The sequence below is a fragment of the Alosa sapidissima genome, chromosome 2 (genome assembly GCF_018492685.1).
Source record: "Alosa sapidissima isolate fAloSap1 chromosome 2, fAloSap1.pri, whole genome shotgun sequence".
Taxonomy (NCBI): Eukaryota; Metazoa; Chordata; class Actinopteri; order Clupeiformes; family Clupeidae; genus Alosa; species Alosa sapidissima.
Genome location: NC_055958.1, coordinates 5,969,383 through 5,992,649, shown reverse-complemented (window position 1 = coordinate 5,992,649; position 23,267 = coordinate 5,969,383). Strand labels below are relative to the sequence as shown.

At 38.5% G+C, this 23,267-nt stretch overlaps 1 protein-coding gene across 7 annotated transcripts in view; it reads left to right on the top strand.

Moving 5' to 3' along the window:
- LOC121703967 (titin-like) overlaps positions 1 to 23,267 on the top strand; it is a 154,533-nt gene that overhangs the window by 31,190 nt on the left and 100,076 nt on the right. For 5 of the 7 annotated variants that reach the window (XM_042084454.1, XM_042084451.1, XM_042084453.1 and 2 more), the window contains 17 exons: positions 17,625 to 17,915; positions 18,104 to 18,391; positions 18,608 to 18,724; positions 18,851 to 19,124; positions 19,217 to 19,385; positions 19,497 to 19,568; positions 19,666 to 19,933; positions 20,035 to 20,061; positions 20,409 to 20,618; positions 20,732 to 20,809; positions 20,902 to 20,928; positions 21,080 to 21,136; positions 21,234 to 21,281; positions 21,682 to 21,738; positions 22,191 to 22,262; positions 22,645 to 22,716; positions 22,930 to 23,010. In XM_042084454.1, the coding sequence (XP_041940388.1) occupies positions 17,625 to 17,915; positions 18,104 to 18,391; positions 18,608 to 18,724; positions 18,851 to 19,124; positions 19,217 to 19,385; positions 19,497 to 19,568; positions 19,666 to 19,933; positions 20,035 to 20,061; positions 20,409 to 20,618; positions 20,732 to 20,809; positions 20,902 to 20,928; positions 21,080 to 21,136; positions 21,234 to 21,281; positions 21,682 to 21,738; positions 22,191 to 22,262; positions 22,645 to 22,716; positions 22,930 to 23,010 (2,208 nt within the window). The remainder of the gene's footprint in view (positions 1 to 17,624; positions 17,916 to 18,103; positions 18,392 to 18,607; positions 18,725 to 18,850; positions 19,125 to 19,216; positions 19,386 to 19,496; positions 19,569 to 19,665; positions 19,934 to 20,034; positions 20,062 to 20,408; positions 20,619 to 20,731; positions 20,810 to 20,901; positions 20,929 to 21,079; positions 21,137 to 21,233; positions 21,282 to 21,681; positions 21,739 to 22,190; positions 22,263 to 22,644; positions 22,717 to 22,929; positions 23,011 to 23,267) is intronic. The other 2 variants (XM_042084449.1, XM_042084452.1) reach the window with 2 other exon arrangements.

The window sequence follows — 23,267 nt, the reverse complement described above, 5'->3', positions numbered from 1 at the left end:
TGCTGTGTTAGACTACAAGAGACACAAAATATTCCGACCATAGTCTGGTGGTGAACAGAATAGGCCTACAGCTCCACATTCAAATTACATTTTCAAAAAGTTGTTACTGTAGAGTGTACTTGTCCTTTACTGAGGGGTAGATTGGCTTTGAGATTTAGCTTGACTTTTAGTTTGGAGCATCTTCAGATTGTGTCTGCTGTGCATTGTTGTCGGATAATGCTATCTAGACTATGATGCTATTGAATTTGAAAAAATATTGTTACTCATAGGACAATATAAACCTTGCAACATATCAGTCATGGTGAATATGGACAGAAATTAATCTATGACATCAAAAACCATTATGTTATTGCTATTATGCCATTATGTTTTCGCTAAATAGCGAAAAAGGTGACAATGCAATACATCTTGCTTATTGAGTGAATTAATGTTCATCATGCACTCCTTTTTGCAGTGCTAAAATGTCTATATTATGACCTGAGAGTATATCTCACATTATTGATTTCCAGAACCACCCCAGTTCACAATGAAACTGCCAAGCACACAATTTCTTAAGCTCCATGAGCCACTGCGTCTTGAATGCAAAGTCAGTGGCTCACCCTCTTTAAGGATCAACTGGTACAAATATAACAACAAGGTTGATTCTGGACACTACAGCAAATCATTCGTTGACTCAGTAGCAGTCCTTGAATCGAAGACCACTGGATTTGAAGACAGCGGAGTCTTTACTTGTGAAGTACAGAATGATACAGGAACTGCCAGTTGTAGCAGCAACGTTGTTGTCAAAGGTCAGAGATGATTGTGAATTTTTTGACATCCAACTTGATTTGGATGGTATCAAGGGACTTTCACATTTCAAATCCTGGATGTTATATCTCTACATAAGGAATGAATCCCTTCATACTGGATGTCTTGTGTTATGCTGATGTTAGAATTTAGCATTTATTCTCAATATGATGTTGAGCCTTTTGTGCTGAACTCAGGGGCGTTTCTAGACTTTCAGGACAACCTGGGCTTAGCCCGGCTGGACCGGATGTAAATGTAAAGATTAGCTGAGGATTTTTTTTATATATATATACAGTACATAAAATGTGTTATTATAGTAGACAACAGACTACATTAGACTGCCCAAAGTATTTATTATTGAATTACTAGGTACATACACGTTTAAGTGTGAGGTTGCATGTAATGTATCATTAAGCAAATGTTCTGCACCTCCTTCTGTTGATCTCCCTTCTCTCTCCATCATCTGACTGCTCTTTTGTTGTTTGATCTATGCCAGAGATCTACCAAAAAGACAGTAAAATGTTTGATGTTAAAATGGGATTGCACACACACAGAGAGAGAGAGAGAGAGAGAGAGAGAGAGAGAGAGAGAGAGAAAAGCATGAGAGAAAAATCATGGAATCAGATCAGTGTTGGCCTGGCCTTAATTGCCTTCTTACGTACTTCCGCTCGATTTTCATCTCCCTCCACGACTCCGTCTGGGATTCCGGCCATTGGCCTCGTTCGCAGCGGTAGATTCGACTCCGCGGCAATCAGCGAGCAGGAGGCAGGAGTTGTGAGAGACGACGTCGAGATTCTGCGCTGTGTTTGAATTGTAGTCCTCGAGGAGTTGGCAATGGCATAAGTTAATGAAGCAATTCAGTCCGTGCTGGCTACGCTTCCAAATATTCAGGAACTGAACTCCGAACAAAAGGAGTGTTTAACACATTTTATTTCGGGCAAAGATGTCGTGGCCCTACTTCCTATGGGATTTGGGAAACGTTTTATTTGTATCGCGCAGTAGCCTCAATATTAAATTACAGCATGTGCGGCAGAACCGGTATGGATGAAGCGGCGTGTTTTCAATGATGATCACATCTAGCTTTGACAATTGTGATGATATTGTATCGCCGAGGCTATTTGCCCCCGTGTTGGGCTTTCCCCTGTGTTCCCGGCGTGTGTGTGTGTGTGTGTGTTTGTGTCTCCCTCCCTCCTGTGTCATGGAATGTGTAAATGAGTTCTGATGTGTTTTGATTGGGGGGAGGTGTCCGGGAGGGAATATTTAGGGGTATAGATAGGTTAGCGATTGCTAAGGGGAGGGAATAGAATAGGGGGTTCTAAGACGTCTAAGTTTAGTCAGAGTAGAATAGGCTAGTGACAATGGCCCCACATTTTTGAGATACCCCTACCGGAGGTAGAACTAAACGCAGCAATGTTTTTCCTCATCTCTAAGGTCTCCCATATATGAAATGGATTCTTGGCTAAAAATATTTTACTGCTAAGATTGTTAAACAGATATTCTTATACACCCCAAAACCAAAAAAGGACTAAAATATAGCCTGTCCGTATGAGAGTTAAGGCATATAAACTAGTGCAGATCAATCACACAAGCTCTGAGAACTTTGAAACTTGCCATGTTTATAGTCAGGAAGTTGCTTTACCTCCTGGAAAAGATTGGATGTGAATATCTTGATGCATGGAATGAATAGACATTCATTCAGAGAATTTTCATTGAAATGCAAATCAAGTTGAATTACACATGCAACATTGGTCAGAGGGCTAACTACTTTCTTAGCTAGGGAAAGTAGTTTCTACAACTAACTGTTTAGCTACTTAGGGGTGAAGTAGGCAGGCTCTACTGTCCACTGCTGGTCTGGACAGACAAAAGCTAACAATATTATTTTCCATTATTCAGTAATGACTTGACCAAAACAAAATTCAAGTGAATATAAATATTTTAATAAAGGTGTTCCATCCCAATGTTAACCTGATTCAATTGGATCTGTGTTTCATATGAATGGTTTAATACTGGGACATATGAAATGTATCATTATTAAATGTAAATATAGAGCAGCACTTACCTTATGTCAGGGGTTCTCAATGTTTTTGGTTCCGAGGGGGAGAACATTTTCTGAGACTGTATTTTGCCAGTGTTCCCTCTTTCTTTAATTTTGGACACCTCATATATTGAGTGACAGAACACCCTGATTCGTCATACTATATTTACATATTTACGTATTGTTGGATTCAGGACAATCCCACCTTTCCAACAAACCATCATATGTGTTTCTATGATAATCTCTGGTAAAGCTACTATATTTACATATTTACTCTTTACTCTGGTAAAGCTACTATATTTACATATTTACGTATTGTTGGATTCAGGACAATCCCACCTTTCCAACAAACCATCATATGTGTTTCTATGATAATCTCTGGTAAAGCAGCTACAAAGTAAATGAAAACATTCTGCATAGATATTTTTTTCATAAATACATTTTTTGCATGTCCGCTTATTTTAGGTGTATGTTTACATGTCTCTATTCATTTCATACATCAAGATATTCACATCCAGTCTTTTCTAGTAGGTGAAGCAACTTCCTGACTATAAACATGCCAAGTTTCAAAGTTCTTAGAGCTTGTGTGATTGATCTGCACTAATTTATATGCCTTAACTCCAACACGGACATGCTATATTTTAGTCCTTTTTTTGGTTTTGGAGTGTATAACAATATCTGTTAATTTCACAATCTTAGCAGTAAAATATTTTTAGCCAAGAATCCATTTCATATATGGGAGACCTTAGAGATGAGGAAAAACATTGTTGGGTTTAGTTCTACCTCCGGTAGGGGTATCTCAAAAACTAAAGCCCTTTCTGACCATTTGTCTGTCACTAGCCTAGAAGTGGATTACGTGCGAGTGAGTTGTGTTGCGTTGTGTTGTTGGCCGATGAGTGTGAATGACGAGTGATTGAGACCGTGATTTATCAGCGATCAGTTTGTTGTTTTGTAGTGGACACCTCCTGTTGCCCGTGCACTAGCCTGTACATCTATAGGAAATAAACTACCGGAGTTTTGGAACGATATATCAGCCTCCCCGTCTCCTAACTTCTCATCGGCGTTACAATATGTTATCTTCAACCTTACCATCAACCTTCAGCCATTTCTGAGCGTTGTAGTGTAGCTTACTTCACGATCGAGCTGGCGCATAACATACGTCACGGCCAAACGTTAGGGATTGGGTGAAATCAGATCCAATCGTTTCAAACTTTTACAGAGTCCACGCATCCAGCTTGCAAACGTTCGTCAATAGCCGAAATCCCAGACCCTTGTAGAAGCGAAGCGTACCAAGGGGATGGCAAATGGCCAGGCTAGATCAGTGTGTGGCAAACCAACAAAAACATACTACATTGCAGGATACAAATAACTTTTGAGATTGCAATGTTAAGCTTTAATTACAAATGATACAAATGCTTATGCATAGGGCATTTGCATACATTTCAGTGGACATTTAAACACATTTCCATGGAACATGTTCATTCCCATGAAACTTGGGTTTTTTAATGCTGTTTTATGTTTATGTCATCAGCTTTGTAATCACTTTGATGGTTATGGCTCATTACAGGGTGAATGAAAGCTTTCTTAGCCCCCTCTAAATATTTAATGGTTTATAGTTTGTCACTGTTAAAACATCTCCCTTACGAAAAAATCCTACATTGCAGGCCTGCTGTGTATCAAAACTGCAATTTTTTGCTATAGTGTTAGAGATTGTAACATCCTCGTCTGCTCCTCAGAACATCAGTACAAATGTTCAACAACGGAGGAAAGCATTTAGCCCTTCTGGCTAAATTTAGTTATTTAGAGCTGAGTGTAATAAATCTCTCTCTCAAAACGAGCACTGAAATGTGTCGTGCCAATTAACCTGACCAGATGCCTTGCAGTTGCCTAATGCTTGCTTAGCCTAGGCCTACTAGCAGGGCTCAAAATTGCACCAGACAAATGCTGGTAAATATTGAAGTTGGTAGATTTCAGACAGAAAATACGGATTACCTATTAAATGGTGGGGGAATTTTGCCACTTCATTGGTCAGAGAAGATATCCAAGATACTGAATGGTAGATATTCACATTTCAAAAAGTTAATTTTGACTCCTGCTTAGTGTTTACTAATGATAGCTTGCTAGCCAGCTAGCGATAGGATAGGTAAACAACACTAATAGCTGGCCTTTATGGAGTTGGTCGGACAGGACTAAGCTTATATTTCAGTTTGCAAACATGAATTCTTACCCTTTGCTGCCTTTCGTTTGAAAAAGCCAAACAGTTTCAATTGTTTTTTGCTGGCCATGTCACGTCTGCTTTCTCAACGTACTGCAACCTATGATGCTGAACCACCCAGTGAGTGAGTTGACAGCAGTAACGTTAGTTGAGAGCACAGATCCACTGATCTCTGACCAGACCGCGAAGCGACCCTCTGCCGCTCTCCCACCCCCAGCCCAGCCCCGCCCCGTCCCGCCCGTTCTGCTTCTCCTTGTCAGTTTAGTGTTCGGGATTCCTTATTCTAACAGGCTACGAGGGATAGAATGCACAACGAAATAAAAAAGTTAAATAAAAATTTTTTGGCTACCCGGGCTGAGCTCAATTTACCCCGGGCTGAAGCCCCGGTAAAATCGGCTGGTGACGCCCCTGGCTGAACTGGCATCTGAGGTGCAGTTTTGTCATTTTGAATGCAGCATGAGATCAACATCTTTAGTCGTGCAACTTTTGAAGGTGTTTGTCATTTTAGTCTGCATGGAGCACATGGTATAAAACATATCATGCTGTTTCGTCATGTAATGTATGCAGTATGCATACGTTCTGCCCTACCTTGTTTTATAGTGGATCTGAACAGTGCAACTACATGCCTGCAAGATATTGGCAAGATCTATAGTGCATCTCACTGATTCTTTCTTATTATTTTTAGACCCTCCATCAGTTCTTCATGCTCCTAAACCAGTTGAAGGCATTGAAGGAAAATATGTCAGTTTTAATTGTGAATTTAATGGCACAGGACCTTTTGAGATAACTTGGTTTAAAGATAATACAAAACTGACAGGAAGCAAACGGTATATAATGGCAAATAAGGAAAACTCAGTGACTCTTTACATTCTTGGATTGGAGAAATCTGATGTTGGTGAATATGTTTGTAAAGCAAACAACCAAGTAGGTACTGCAAAATGCAGTGTCTTTGTCACTCTAAGAGGTTAGTCACATTGTAGAGGAGTATTTCAACATTTCATATTTGAAGTCTGACATCTGGGATACTTAATCTCCCCTTTTCTGTTTCTTACAATATAGACCCTCCTTACTTTGTTAAAAAACTGACAGATGTTACAGCCAAACACGGTGAAGAAATAACTCTGAAGGCTACAGTTAGAGGTTCCCACCCAATGACTGTTTCTTGGATAAAAGACAAAGATCACATTGTCAGAGATGGTGACAACTTCAAGATGTCCTTTGAGAACAACCAGGTTACCCTCAAAATCTTTAAGGCTCACTCTCCCACATCTGGGCAATATACCTGCCATCTCAAAAATGATGCTGGTTCTGCAGAAAGTGTTTCAACAGTTACCGTGCTGGGTTTGTTGAAATCTTCTAATCTTTTATTTACTTTACTCTTCGGGCATTGGGGAATGTTACAAATGACAGACCCATCATGTTCCCATCTAATTTACAGAACCTGCTGCCATTTTGGACAGACCAGAATCGTTCAGTGTAACTGCTGGTGAGACAGCAACATTAGAATGCACTGTAACTGGAACGCCAGAGCTGATAGCAAAATGGTTCAAAGATGGAGTGGAGCTGTCATCTGGCAAGAAGTACAAGATGACCTTCTCAAAAATGATTTCAAGTCTTAAGGTTTTTTCAACAAATAGCAATGACACTGGAGAGTACATTTTTGAGGTGAAAAACAGTGTTGGCAGAGATGTTAGCAAAGTTCACCTGACTGTCCTTGGTTAGTACATTTTTATCTTCTAAAGAACATTTCCCTAATGAACACTTGTTTGCACAAAGTAGCTATACTTATACTGTACATCCAGTTAAGATTATGTGTGATACCTATCTTACAGACAAAATGATTGCACCAACTTTTACCCGGAAATTGAGAGACTGCCATGCCATTGTGGGTAAATCCATGGAAATGAACTGTAAAGTTGCTGGCACTTCACCCTTAAAAATCTCTTGGTATCACAATGGAATTGAAATCAGAGATGGACAGCAAAACCATCAGATTGAAAATGTTGATAACATCTGCACTCTAAAACTTGTTCAACTGAGTTTGTCAGATGATGGAATATACAAATGCCATACTGTAAACTCAGCAGGAGCCAGTGAAACCAGTGCCTCATTGACTATAAAAGGTCAGTGGTGTGGGCCAGGTTAGGTATCAAGATATTTGTCTTTTTCATAATAAGACATTTACATCAGATTTTGTTTTATGTGCAGAATCCCCAACATTTGTGGTGAAACCACAACACCAGGAAGCACTACCATGCTCAAATGTGACGTTTTCAGCCACAGTTCAAGGAAGTGTTCCACTAAGGTTGAAATGGTTCAAGGAAAATAGACAGCTACTACCAGGGAAGAGCTGTGAAATATCTTTAAAAGAGAACATAGCAATGTTAAAATTGCATAAAATTGACAAGTCCCATTCTGGGGAATACTTATGCCAGATCAGTAATCATGTGGGAGAGGAAAGTTGCCAGGTCAACTTGACGGTGAAAGGTCAGTTTGCATACATGTCCTTCATGCAGACAGTCATATTTGCTAAACTGCAGTTTAAGTTTAATGAGATTTTTGTCTTCTTCTTAGAACCTGCTCGTTTTGTGAAAAGACTGAAGGACATTTCTATTGAAAAGGGAAAGCATTTAATTCTTGATTGCACCTTTGTTGGAAGCCCAAAAATGTTTGTTACATGGATGAAGGATGGCAAGCAGATATATGCTTCCTACAGATACAATACAAAAGTGACAGGGAGCTCATGTATCTTGGAATGCCTTTTTGAAAGCAACCATGAGACTTCAGGAACTTACTCTTGTGAAATCAGTAATGGTGCTGCAACTGATGTCTGTCACTCTCAAATCACTGTGCTAGGTTTGTCCTTTTTCTATGACATTTTTACAGTTCAATAATATATGACATATTGTTGAGACATACGTAATCATCATACCTACCCTAATATTTTTTACTCTGTAGAACCACCATATTTCATTCAAACATTGGCACCAAAGGATGTCAAAGAAGGGGATGCTGTTTGCATTAGTTGTCACATTGGAGGTACACAAGAGATACAAGTATCCTGGTTTAAAGGGAACAACAAAGTGCATGCCTCTGCCACATGCAAAATGGAGTTCTCCAATGGCCTTACTTATTTGAAAATATCAAAAACAACTAAATCTGACACCGGTGAATATACATGCACAGCTGAAAACCGCATAGGATCAGCCTCTTGTATCTGCTATTTAAATGTGAAAGGTATTCTCATTTCTCTTTGCTCTTAAAAAAATCCTTGGAGATTCTTGAAATGCTTGTATAAGAGACTGTCATCAAGAATAATCTTGTTTCTTATAGACCTACCACAGTTTGTGACAAAGATGAAAGACCTTTGCATTCCTGTGAGAAAGAAATTGAGACTTGAGTGCACGTTTACAGGAGCTCCCAAGATGTTTGCTACTTGGTATAAGGATGGCAGACAGCTCTATGGCTCTGACAGATACAGCACAAAGGTCACCAAGAACATGTGCATCTTGGAATGTCTTCAAAGCAGCAAAGAAACCAGTGGAAGATATTCTTGTGAAATTAGTAATTCTTGCGGAACAGACATTTGTTTTGCTCAAGTCACTGTCTTGGAATTAGAGAGTGGAGATAAAGAGATTCCTCGTGGTAATTCTTGTGATGATCACTATCAATATCCTCTCACCACCTCTAGAGGTTTGTATATAACAGGAAATGTTCAATGCCATCTTACTATCTCTTCATTTTGAATTATTGAAGCATAGGCTGCAACTAGGGAGCAAATCTCAGCAATTCTTATTCTTGAAGATGATTAAAGGAGACAATTCTTGGACACTTTTTGGTCTGGACCAGTACTGTATCACTGCATTGAAGTACAAGATTACTATGTCCGAGTCTTAGCTATCCTCGTATTATTTTATCAGAATATCTGACGTATACTTTATTGGTTATTATTCTTTTTAGCACCTGGACGCTCAAGGCCTGCTCGCTTTGTGATGAAGATGGGAGATGTTTCTATTCCAATGCGCAATAAATTGAGATTGGAATGCAAATTCACTGGATCTCCTAAGCTGTTTGTGACTTGGTACAAAGATGGCAAACAGCTCTACGCTTCATACAGATACAACACAAAGCTCATTGGGAACACCTGCATCTTGGAATGTCTTCATGAGTGCAACAAGGACACTCCTGGAAAGTACTCCTGTGAAGTTAGCAATGCCTCTGGCAGCGACATCTGCCATGCTCAAGTCAGCGTAATAACAGGTTTGTATACCAATCATCAGATAAGTGAGGTAGATAATTCTTTATCTAATTTAACTTTTTCTTACTTAAGCCATTTACTGCTTTTGGTATCTTTATATCAGGTCAATTGTAAAGATATTTCAATTCAATATTACATGTAATGGATACTTCTTTGGAATCATCATTTTTTTATAACAGTGGATGAGTTGCAGAATTTAAATTTACTGGATTATCTAACTGGACTCCTTATGAATTTAAAGGATCTTGCTGAAAAATAATTCAATCAAAAATATTGTTCCTCTTAGAACCTGCTCGTTTTGTGACAAAACTGAAGGACATCTCCATCCCTATGAGACAGAAATTGCAACTTGAATGCACCTTTAAAGGAGCTCCAAAAATGTTTGTTACTTGGTACAAAGATGGAAAGCAACTCTACGCCTCATACAGATACAACACAAAAGTAACAGAAAACTCTTGTTCTGTGGAATGTCTTCATGAGTGCAACAAAGATACTCCTGGAATATATGCCTGCGAAGTCAGCAACGCTTATGGAACAGAGATTTGCTATGCTAATGTCTCTGTGATAACAGGTCAGTGTAATGTCGTGAACTTCCGGAATGAGAAGGTTTCTGTGAGGATTTCTTGAGACAATGAGAATGTTTTGAGTATTTCTAAATAGCACAATAGTCACAACAATTGGTATGAAAAATGCATGGATGCATTGAGCTAATTTTTCGAATTCTGACTGCAAAACCATTTTTTGCATGTTTTATTGGATCATATCTATAAGCAATGGAAATGTTCCACTCCCACTTTATCAAGTTACCATCAAGGCAATATAATATGCCCCAATTAATGTAGTCACAAAGAAAAGCATGGACGCATGGAGGATATTCTTGTGAATACGGAGAACACTGGTGTACTATTAAAGTTAAATTCAAGATCTTAAAAAATAGCATGCCTCACTCGATCCTCTCTGTAAGAATCTCTTATTCTCCTCTCTTGATTTACTTAAAAAGATGTTTCTTTTTCTCAGAACCTGCACGCTTTGTGAAGAAGCTGAAGGACTTCTCTGTTACTTTGGGCAAGAAATTGAGACTTGAGTGTGAATTTAAGGGAGCCCCTAAAATGTTTGTCACTTGGTATAAGGATGGCAAACAGCTGTATGCCTCTTATAGATACAATACAAAAGTTACAGCTAATACCTGCACCTTGGAAGCTCTACATGACACCAAACCAGATACCGCAGGCAGATACTCATGTGAAGTCAGCAATTCCTATGGAACTGAAATATGCCACGCTCAGGTTTCTGTAGCAACAGGTTAGTGTAGCCTTTTGTTGTAAAAAAAAAATCCTAGTAAGGTTACTATGTTCCCATTTGCAACTTAATATATACTTTTAATGTTGATACCTTAGACAACCATCCCTTAAATTATTTTTCGCAACATTATCTTTCACAGAACCAGCACGTTTTGTGACAAAGCTTAAGGACCATACTATCCCAATGAGCAAGAAGTTGATACTGGAATGTACATTTACCGGAGCCCCCAAAATGTTTGTGACTTGGTACAAGGAAGGAAAGCAAGTGTATGCTTCATACAGATACAATACAAAAGTCACAAAGAACTCATGCATCCTGGAATGTCTACATCCCTGTAACAAAGAAACAACTGGAATTTACTCTTGTGAAGTTAGCAATGCATATGGAACTGATATCTGCCATGCTCAGATTGTTGCCGTAACAGGTTCGTACATTATCCTCTGCATAACTGAAGTCCTAGTCAACATTTTAGGCCATCTTGTTCAAAAAAGTTTGATATAGAGGTTTCAGTCATTACCACTCTAATAACGCTAAAACATTTTCTAAACAAATTTGTCTCAGGATGTAGAATGTTCCTATAGTTTCCCAGGCCTCTTTAACCTCGTAATAATACGCAACCCAGTTTGTCTGTGAAGTGTAGGCCTTCGTAGCACTGGGTCTTAGGCCAGTTTTAATCTCTTCATATTTTTCCTCTCAGAACCTCCTGAATTTGTCACTAAGATAAAGGATCTATCTGTTCCAATGAACAAGAAATTAAGACTACAGTGCACCTTCAAGGGAGCTCCAAAAATGTTTGTCACATGGTATAAGGATGGCAAACAAGTCTATGCGTCCTATAGATATAATACAAAGGTCACACAGAACTCCTGCGTCCTGGAATGCCTTCATGAGGCCAACGCTGAAACTACCGGCAGATACTCATGTGAAATCACCAATAAATATGGATCTGATATATGCTTTGCTCAAGTCACTGCAGTGACAGGTCAGTATCAGGAATTATTATATCAGATACTCTTCTACTCTTTAGCACACTATTGAATGAGGTGGCAATATTTAATTGAAATTTAATTAAATAAACAAAAATCTTCTCTCAGACCCTCCACACTTTGTGATGAAGCTGAAGGACCTTTCCATCCCATCGAGCCAAAAACTGAGACTTGAGTGCACTTTCACTGGGGCACCCAAAATGTCTGTCACTTGGTACAGGAATGACAAGCAGCTCTCTACCTCAGACAGATACAACACCAAAGTGACTGGAAACTCCTGTATCTTGGAGTGTTTGCAAAAAAGCAGCAAAGATACCACTGGAAAATACTCCTGTAAAATAACAAACAAGTTTGGATCTGATATATGCTATGCTCAAGTTACAACAGTGACAGGTTTGTATGCCGTCCAGACCCTAGGACATTGATCAGATTCCAACATAGTAATGCTACATTGTATCTATCATGTTATCTTTAAACTCTTTGTGAGTAAGTTCAAATACATATTTACCATATTTTTTTTATTTATTATAGTGCATTTAATAGAGCCCTTATAGAGCATATTTATACTTAACTCTTTATAATAATAATAATTCAAAACATTTAAAATTTTGCTCAGATGCTCCTCGCTTTATGAAGAAGCTGCCCAACATCCAGGTCTATATTGGAGAAAAAATGACCCTGGAATGTACATTCACTGGAGCCCCTAAAATGTTTGTAACTTGGTATAAGGATGGAAAGCAACTCTATGCCTCTTACCGACACAATACAAAACTAATTGGTAATTCATGCATCCTGGAGTGCCTTCATGGAAGTAACGCAGAAACTACTGGAAGATACTCATGCGAAATAAGCAATTCTCATGGATCAGATGTCTGCCATGCTGATATCACTGTTGGAACAGGTTCGTTGAGTACTAAGTGTTGGAACATTTTTCATAGATACTCTTTTCCATAAAGTTCTTTGTACAGTTAATTTGCGTTAAGTTAAGTTTTGGAAAGCAACCAGTATGTCAGTCAAGTCCATTTCACTACATCATCAGAATAAGTGATAAATCTTGCTTATATAGTAGCATTTACACCTCTTTAAAATATAAGCATGGATCTTTGGACAACTTAATAAATTACATTGTTATTCTCAGATGCTCCACACTTTGTGAAGAAGTTGACGGACATGACCATTCCAATGAGCAAGAAGTTAAGACTAGAATGTGCATTTACGGGAGCCCAGAAAATGTTTGTCACCTGGTATAAGGATGGCAAACAGGTCTATGCCTCTTATAGATACAACACCAAATCCACCAACAATTCCTGTATATTGGAATGCCTGCATAATGTAAACGAAGAAACAACTGGGAAATATTCCTGTGAACTTAGCAATTCTTATGGAACAGCTATTTCCCATGCCCAGATCACAGCAGAACCAGGTTTGTTTTAATTCTCCTTCTTGATGTATTTTCATGTATGAAAATTAGTCTATTTTCACAATACTCTTTCAAAACCTCCATACTTTCTCAGGATAGCCAACAGTGAGATAAATGCTCTTATGCTCTTATTTCTCTCAGCGCGTGCTCGCTTTGTGAAGAAGCTTGAGAACCTCTCAGTCCCAATGAGCCAAAAACTGAGACTTGAGTGTACTTTTACGGGAGCCCCCAAGATGTTTGTCACTTGGTACAAAGATGGCAAACAGCTCTATGCTTCATACAGATACAACACAAAGGTCACTGAGAACTCATGTGTTATTGAATGCCTGCATGAGTGCAACAAGGAGACTGCAGGAAGGTACTCCTGTGAAATCACAAATCACTATGGAACAGACATATGTCACGCTCAGGTCATCCCAGTTACAGGTACACATCTCGGTTTCCTCTAATACAATCTTAGAATGGTTTTAACCCTTGTATAGTCATATTGGTTATAGTCATCAATAATAGCTATGCAGAAAAGCAGAAATTCCTTAAAAATGTATTGAAACCTTTGGAGAATACTTTCGTCTGAGATAACATGGTAATATCATTGTTCTTAGAACCTGCTCGCTTTGTCAAGAAGCTGAAGGATGTTAGCTTCCCTTTGAGTAAGAAACTCAGACTGGAGTGCACATTCAAGGGAGCACCAAAGATGTTCGTCACATGGTATAAGGACGGGAAGCAGTTGTATGCCTCCTACAGATATAACACAAAGATCATTGGTCACACCTGTGTCTTGGAGTGTCTTCATGAATGCAACAAGGACACTCCTGGAAGGTATTCCTGTGAAGTAAACAATTCTTATGGAAGTGACATCTGTCATGCCCAGGTTACTACAGTGACAGGTGTGTAACTTGTCTGTTGTCTTGCGGAATGACAAAGACTGCACGTCAAGTGTCAAGTGATTAGCGGACATGAAGATGCATGATTTTCTTGTGGCTAGTTGTCATAAATACCTGACTGTTGATTGTCTCTGTGTTTTGCCTGAAGTGACGGTTCAATACGATACAAGACAATAGGTCGGTTGTTTTAAATACCTGATTGTTGATTGTGTTCATGAGTCTTGCCTGAAATTACTGTTCAATACGATACAAGTGAAGATATTGGTTGGTTTGTTGGTTGGTTGTTTCAAATACCTGACACTTGATTGTTGATTGTGTTCGTGTTTCTTGCCTGAAATTGCTGTTCGATACGATACAAGTCAAGAAGTTGGTTGGTTATTTTAATCTAACTGTTGGTTGTGTTAATATGTCCTGCCTGAATTGATGGTTCCAAATGATTCAAGAAGTTAATGATACAATATGGTACAAGTTAAGAAGCCTGTATCACTTGCATATGGTGTTCTACCCTTATCCCATGACAACTTTGCATGATTATTCGGATTTTTGGAGTCCTGCTCTTCAATGCACGTGAATGGAAGGAACGTCTCTAATGTCAAGACTTAATTATTCAAACTATTCTTTCCTATTAGAACCTGCTCGATTTGTGACAAGAATGAAGGACCAAACCATCCCAATGAGCAAAAAATTGAGATTGGAGTGTACATTCACTGGAGCTCCAAAACTGTTTGTGACTTGGTACAAGGAGGGCAAACAAGTTTATGCTTCATATAGATATAACACAAAAGTCATTGGAAACACCTGTGTTCTTGAGTGCTTACATGAGTCCAACAAAGACACTACTGGAAGGTACTCCTGTGAGGTTTACAATGCACATGGAAGTGACATCTGCTACGCCCAAGTCACAGCAGTCACTGGTTAGTAAAATTAGTCAAGGATTACTATTCTTATTACTTATGAGTTATTCAATCAATCGCACATGGATACAAAACTGTATGTTAGTATTCCAATAGTATTAAAATTGGGAATGCCCCAACATTTCCCATTTGCATATTTAGTTAATCTATTCATTGTGTTCTCCCCCATAGAACCAGCTCGCTTTGTGACAAAACTGCAGAATCTCACCATCCCAATGACACAAAAGCTGAGGCTGCACTGTACATTCACAGGAGCACCAAAGATGTTTGTCACATGGTATAAGGATGGCAAACAGCTTTATGCTTCTTATAGATATAACACCAAAGTCACCAAGAACTCTTGCATCTTGGAATGCCTTCATGAATGCAACAAAGAAACCAGTGGAAGATACTCTTGTGAAGTTAGCAATGCCTATGGCACAGATGTCTGTCAAGCACAGATCACGGCAGTGACAGGTTGGTTTGCCAAAGAAGCGCCGCCAAGTATTTGGAGTTATATCAGTCAGATATTTACAGTAAATAAGATCAGAATGTGCTGTAGGGATCTTTATTGTTCTTGTTGACACTTCAAATATAATTTTTTAGACTTGCAACTGATTATTTTTCCAGATATCAATTTTAATAGATATCTCCGAATTATTAAGTCTTACCAGATTAGATATTTTCTATTAGTTTCAGAAATTCAAAGACTCATTACTCAATGCAACACTACTTTGTTTGCTGTAGAACCTGCTCGCTTTGTGAAGAAACTGCAGAATGTTGCTGTTCCAATGAGCCAGAATCTGAGACTTGAGTGTACTTTCACGGGAGTTCCTAAGATGTTTGTCACTTGGTACAAGGATGGCAAGCAGCTCTATGCTTCATACAGATACAACACAAAGATCATTGGAAACTCTTGCATCTTGGAAGCTCTGCACCCTTGCAACAACGAGACACCTGGAACTTATTCTTGTGAAGTTAGCAATTCTTACGGAACTGACATCTGTCACGCTGAGGTCAACACAGCAACAGGTTAGTGTCATACAGGATTGTGTCACGCATGATGGCATGATGAACGGTTTGACCCCAGAGCTATAGCAATTTCAATAGTAGTGTCATGGACAATATAAGGATTGGAATCTTAATGACAAATCTTAACAGTTCTTTCAGACTACAACAGTGCATGCGTCTGTGCATAAATCAACTCTACATATTTTTGTAACCTTCCTCTCTAATGTTGATGTCTCAGATGCCCCTCAATTTGTGAAGATGCTAACCAGCCACAGTTTGACAAGGGAACAAAAACTGCGTCTTGAGTGCACATTTACCGGAGCTGAAAAGATGTTTGTCACCTGGTATAAGGACGGCAAACAGGTCTATGGCTCTTACAGATACAACACAAAACTCATTGGTAACTCATGCATCTTGGAAGCTCTTCATGAGAGTAACAGTGAGACCACTGGAAGGTACTCCTGTGAAATCAATAACTCCTATGGAAGTGATATCTGCTATGCTCAAATCAACTTTGGGACAGGTGTGTAATACTGCCTTTCTGTCGGGAATTTACTGGCATTTGGAAAGTGCTCTGTATATTTAAATGAGAATTTTCTTTGGAGAGCATTCTTTTGTACTTGAGATGGATATGAAACATGTCCTTGTACTAGCACAGTGCCAGTGTTGCTCTTATGTTTCAGACATAAGAGTTACAGACAGTGTTTCTCTATATTATATGAATATAATATAGTCATAGACACAGTATCAGTATAATGATCATTAAGCAATAAATTAATATATGGTTGATTTTCAGACATGGCAAAGCCACCAACAACTAAAGGTTAGTTTCAGAATATTTGCCCTTGATAAACAATACTTTGGTATTCTAAAACACAAATACTACTATTTGTGAATGCTCATAGTTAACCTTTTTGTGAATTATGCAGATGTGAGGAGGGCACCAGTGACTACAGGTCAGTATAAGTTCAGCATAAGAAAAATCATTTATATTTGGTGGTAGGATGAAAAAGGAAATGTTGAATCATCATTCACACTTCTCACTCAGATTCTGCAACGCTTTACTCATACTCAGTTGACCTTCATTGTATTATGATTGATTTTCAGACAAGGCGAAGAAACCTGTGACTGCAGGTCAGTGTTTAAGTCTTCTGACTACATACTTGAAATTAGTTCTCGGATATGATATGTTTAGTGTTCTTGTGGCCAGGCATTTTACTGTTGGATCTTCTCTAATGGAATCTTGGCTTGAAGATAAAGGATCTTTGAATAACCGATGGCACACATTATCATATGATCACAAATCTGTTCTTTTGAATACAGCAAAGTCGTAGAACACATCTGTATAATTTCATTATCAAAGAGATCCATTTAAAGAAAATCTTTGCTGAAAGGCTTGATGATTCAAATTATTAATCCTTCCCCATTTTCCTCTCATGGTCTTCAGTTCAACCAATAGACTCCAGATATCCTCCTTTGTTTGATGTAAAACTTAAGCCTGTGGAAATTTTACTGGGAGACAGAGTGGAATTAAAATGTCACATGACTGGATCTTTACCAATTAAAGTCACGTGGTCAAAGGATAACAGAGAAATACGGGCAGGAGGAAATTACAGGATCTCCTGTATGGACAACACTGCACATCTTGTTATTTCAAAAGCCAGTCAATCAGACTTGGGGGTTTACTCTTGCCATGCTAGTAATGACACTGGAAAGGATGCTTGCTCTGCTGAAGTGTGTGTGAAAGGTATTTGACACGTCCTTGTTTGTGGTCGTCTACTAATTCTCTGCCCATAAAAATAAGCTAACATTAGTTCCTTTTCGATCTTTTCAGAGCGCAAAATCCCACCAAGCTTTACCAAAAAGCCCTCATCTAATATTGATGACACTGAGGGTAAATTGGTGAAGTTGGAAGCACGGCTGGCTGGTTCACCACCCATCAATGTCCGCTGGCGCAAAGACAACAAAGAAATCTCCAGCTCTGACAATGTTGACATCTCTTTCAAGAGCAACGTGGCCCTGCTGTGCATCAGGTCCTCTACTCGCTCAGACTCTGGCAGCTACATTTGCGAAGCCACTAATGAAGCTGGTACAGTCACCTGCCATGTGACAGTGAACATCACAGGTTAGAGACCATGCACACCAGTTTGTATGTGTGTGTGTGTGTGTGTGTGTGTAGGTGTGTTTGTCTGTGTATGAGATTTAAATAGTCTATAATGGATATATTTTATTATGACATATATTGATAAATAAATTTGAGCTGTAGCAAGTGTCCATCATGATCAATATTTTCTCCTGTTTATTTATTCACAGAGCAAAAGACACCCCCAGTCTTTGACAAGCCTCTTAGGTCAGTGACTGTTATGGAGAGTGACAAGCTCAGCCTGAGCTGCCATGTCCGTGGATCTCCTCCTCTGAAAGTTCAATGGATGAAGGACAGACGGGAACTTGCATCCTCAGCCAGCATTAAAATCACTTTTGTGGATGGTACACCCAATCTGCAAATCCTCCGCACATCCAAAAATGATGCAGGCGACTACTTGTGCAAGGCCACAAATGATGTCGGCAGTGAATTTACTAAGTGTACAGTCACCATAAAGGGTAGGTTCTGCTTGATTTTTGAAAAGACTGCCCACTCTGAATTTAAGCAGCTGAAACATGTCATGACATGCAAGTGGCTGCCAGTCTATTTTCGGTTGCATTTTGTTGACCATGAGAATATTTTCATGTTTATGTTGTGCATATGAGTCTGCAGATACATTTTTCCTCAGCTTCTTATCGGTTGTCTTATTTAATTCCTAATCTTTATAAATTCAGATAAAACAGCAGCTCCTAAACCTGAAGCGGCTCCAGCTGCTCCAGCTGCTGCCCCAGTGAAGCGACTTGACAACTTGTTCTTTATTGAAGAGCCTAAGACTGCCCAAGTAACTGAGAGTAAGTACCTTAGAGTGTTGCAATTATGTAGGTTGGCCATTTCGATGAAACATTTAATAATGTTTTTTCATTAATCAATAAAAAATAGGTTCATCACAATGTGTCTTTGACTATTCTTATTCTTAGAGGGCACAGCAACCTTCATTGCTAAAGTTGGTGGTGACCCAATCCCCAACGTGAAATGGATGAAGGGCAAGTGGAGACAGGTTACTCATGGTGGTCGCATCACTATCGAGCAGAAGGGTCAAGAGGCCAAGCTGGAAATCAAAGAGGCTACCAAATCTGACTCTGGACAGTACAGATGTGTTGCATCTAACAAACACGGAGAGATTGAGTGCAGTGCTGACATGAATGTTACAGAGAGGAAGGAGACTGGTCCTGAGACAGTGACGCTCAAGAAGTGAGTTCTTTAAAAGGTTTTCCTTTATCTGTTAACTTTCCTGGGGATTTGTTTGGCATCATTAATTTAAATAATTGGTTAATTCTGTGTAGGACACCATCAAAGCAGAAAAGTCCAAAGGAGGCTCAAGAAATTAACATTGTTGAGCTACTGAGGAATGTAGATCCCAAAGAATATGAGAAGTATGCTCGCATGTATGGAATCACTGACTACCGTGGTATCCTCCAAGCTATTGAGCAGTTGAAGAGAGAAAGAGCAGAGGTAAGTTAGATTGATTACGCCATCTCCATGTTATGCACTGTTGTCACAACCCCAAGATTGTAGAAGATGAGTGAATATGAAATAACGTCTGATAACCTGTTGTCACTGCAGGCAGGTGAAAAGGAATCCGATGAAGATTTGACCGCTTTCATGGCTGATTTGCAGAGCAAGATGGAACAGGAGGTCTTTACCATTCTTGTATACGAATTATAATGTTACCTTCAGTCACAAAGTGTATCAATGTGGTCTTTGTAAATAACACACTATTACCTCATTGCAGCCTGTGACACTGGTGAAGGATATTTCAGATCAAAGCACACATGAAAACAAGGACGCCGTGTTTGAATGTGTGATTAAGATCAATTACCCAGAGATTTCTCTCACTTGGTACAAAGACACAAAGAAGCTGTCAAGTGATGGCAAATATGATGTTAAAGTGTCAGGTGATCGCCATACACTGAAGATCAAAAACTGCCAGTCATCAGACCAGGGAAATTACCGGATAGTGTGTGGATCTCACATCTCAAGTGCAAAGCTGACAGTTCTAGGTAAGTGTTCATTTGTCTTCATTTGTTTTTCTTGTTTCAGTTCACATGTTGACTACTGTTTCAAAGCAAATAGTAAGATTGAGCAATATTTATCCATACAGAGTCAAAAGAGCAGATGCCACCTTTGGGTAAGGAGGTTTTGCAGACTAATTAAGTGCTGAGTATAGCTTCGTATTTCTAACCAAATTTCTACTCATTACAGGATGCAATGATTAAAACAAATAATTCTAAACACTGCTAATTTGTTTTAGATGATGTTTTGAAGTGTTTTGTTTTAAATGTCTGTTTTTTTGTTAGTTCACTAACCTCTTTCCAGTCTGTGTTTAATGTGTTATGTTGTCGTTGGTCGCCCTCTGTGGTCATCCTCTTTAGACGCTCTCTGTCTTGGTTAAACTGCCAAGATATATACAGTCTAAAACGTTTTTAAAATCATTATTTGGAACAAATCAACATTAGTCTCATTATTTAATTTTAGCTGATCAAATTCAGTTCACCAAACGTATCCAGAACATTGTGGTAAAAGAGCGACAATCAGCAACTTTCGAATGTGAGCTGTCCTTCGACGATGCCACTGTTACCTGGTACAAAGACTCATGGGAACTGAGAGAGAGCCCAAAGTATACCTTCAGGTGTGAAGGAAGACGTCACTTTATGATCATCCGCAATGTAACCGCTGAAGATGAAGGTGTGTAGACAGAAAAACATATTAGCACTGGTATATTTAAATATACTTAATCTAACAGACTGTATTTAAAAGAAAAGCTGACATCTGTGATGTCTTCACTCGTAACTTTTTAGGCGTATACTCAGTGATCGCACGATTGGAACCCGTTGGTGAAGCTAAGAGCACAGCTGAGCTTTATCTGTCAGGCAAAGGTCGGTAAAGTTATTCGGTTGTAGGCATCTTATTAATTTACCCCCTGTAGTGATGACACGCTAGTAACAGTGTATGTTGCCTCTTCTTACAGAAGTTAATTTAGGAAGGGTTCCGCAAGGTAAGTATTTTTCAGACTGCTGCATTTTCCAGCTCTTAGTTAATGCAATGACCGCATATTTTGAGCTAACACTAATAATATAAATAGATAGAAAAATAGTGTTGGCAGTAACATTTACCTGGACTGTGTTTACTGTGTCCAACATGTTCAGATGTCCCTGATACATCAATACAAGTTCCTGAGGTGTCCTCTATAGTTAGTTTTAAAGGTAAGAGTGGGACGTTTGTTCTGAATACCTAACAATTATTGTAGGCAGTGATTTTTTCTTTGATGATATGAGTAATTTTTACTCTTTAATTTAAAAGAAGAGACTTCAGAATACTATCACTACGAACAAAAGACAGAAATAACAGGTACAAAGTCTAACATGCATCGTTACATTCATTGCTTTAATTCATTCGGGTGTTGATGTCACTGATCATAAAATCATCATCATCTTCATCATCATCATCAACATCATCTTCATCTTCGTCATCTTTATTAACCTCATCTCTTATCATCCTTTCACCAAAATCATGACATTCACTAAGGCTTTTTTTGTTTAAACTAATTGTTTAACCAACCTAAACAACAGTTTGATCTATGGATTTGAGTGAAACCTTCAATGTAACATAAACTAGACCATAACCAAAATATATTTCTTCTGGTGTCAAAAGTTATAGTGTAGAATCTTTTTCTTTATGGTCAAATAATGCGTTTATTTTCCCATTTTTTTGTATCGCCAATCCTTTTCAACATCTCCCAATATATTAGCGGTTGAAAGTTGGACTGTTCAAGAGGAAACAGTGGTTGAGCTCTCTTCAGTTAAAGGTACAACAGGGACCTTACTTTGTAGTTTTCTACCTCTATATACTGTCCACCCCTAGTGGAAAGCATCTTCATTCCCTACTTTACCTGTTGTTTGTCACAATATTTGTGTGATTTATGTTGTATGTGTAAGTGTCTAAGTGTTCGTTCTTTGAAATTGAAAATAATACACCTTATTTTCTTTCAACATGTTTATTGTTCTCTGTTTTCTTTTTCCTGTCACTCACCTTATATATCTTACAACATAAAATAATGAATTTCTAACATAGGCAGCTGTGGTATGCTTAATTTGGATACATTCTATGTACTATCTTTGTAATGATACTGCTCTTTAGGCTGTGTTGTCATGGCTGTCTGTTTTTGTCTACTGGTACCAATATGTTTAAAGATTAATATTTCCTAAATGTTCATGTACTGTCTTGCACACATCTAAGTTAACACTCATTTTTTGTCAGAAACAAAGATACCAGTTGAGGAAACTGTTCCAAAAACAACGGTGGGGGTGAGAGAAGAAAAGCCAGTGAAAGGTATAAAGAGAAAAGATGGCTGCTTATGCTTAGTGCAGCTTAATGGCACATGGTTAAATTACGCTGGTAGCGCTGCTAACCCATCTGTCTCCATCTTGTCTTTTGACAATTTTTATGTTTCATGTTTGTTGTCATCATTTTTGTTCATAATCTTCTCATATTTCATGTTTTTGGTTGTCATTTCTGTCCATAATCTTCTGTCACTCATTCTTAGTGTCAAGCTTTATTTTTGTGTGGCATTGTTTTGTGTGTATGTGTGTTTGTCCCCATTTCAATTCCACTTGGCTCCAGACGCTTTTATAACCTAAACTTGCAATTGCTAAGATGCTAACGCAAATATGAGCTTTGCTGTTGAGATCTAACAACGCAAATGTCTTTTAAGTACCTGAGGTGAAGAAGCCAGAAGAGAAACCTGTAACAGCAGTGTCACAGGAACCTGCAAAACCAGCCAAAGGTATTCAGCTGTGTGTATTGTGTACACATCTTTTTCATCTTCTCTGCTTATGAGTGTATGTTTGTCATATCTTCTGTTGCTATTGTTTGTTGCTTACTTGGAAGATGTTTCTTTTTTAAATTACAAGCAGTTTTCCTCACTTACAACATTCCCTGTTTAATGTTAGTTTTTGACAACTAGAAAAATATATGCATTGTCATATCTTTATATAAGTACCTGAAGCCAAGAAGCCTGTGGAAGAAAAGGTGACTCCGGTTAAAACTCCTGAACAAAAAGAGAAACCACCAACCAAAGGTATTGTCTTTATGTGTTTTAGTGTATTTGTGTTTGTCTTGATATGATGACTTATTGTTTATAGTTTATGTACAGATTTCTTTGGTTTGTCTTTTGGTTCGTCATGAATGTCATGCTATCTTCAAGTTCAATTGACTCTTCTGTTTGTCAAGTCTGTTTGTTGTATGTTCAATATGTGCTGAAATAAATGCAGTTAGCAGATAGCTAACATAAATGTTTCAGTGTTCTATTGTACTGTTCATTGTTGCATGATGCAT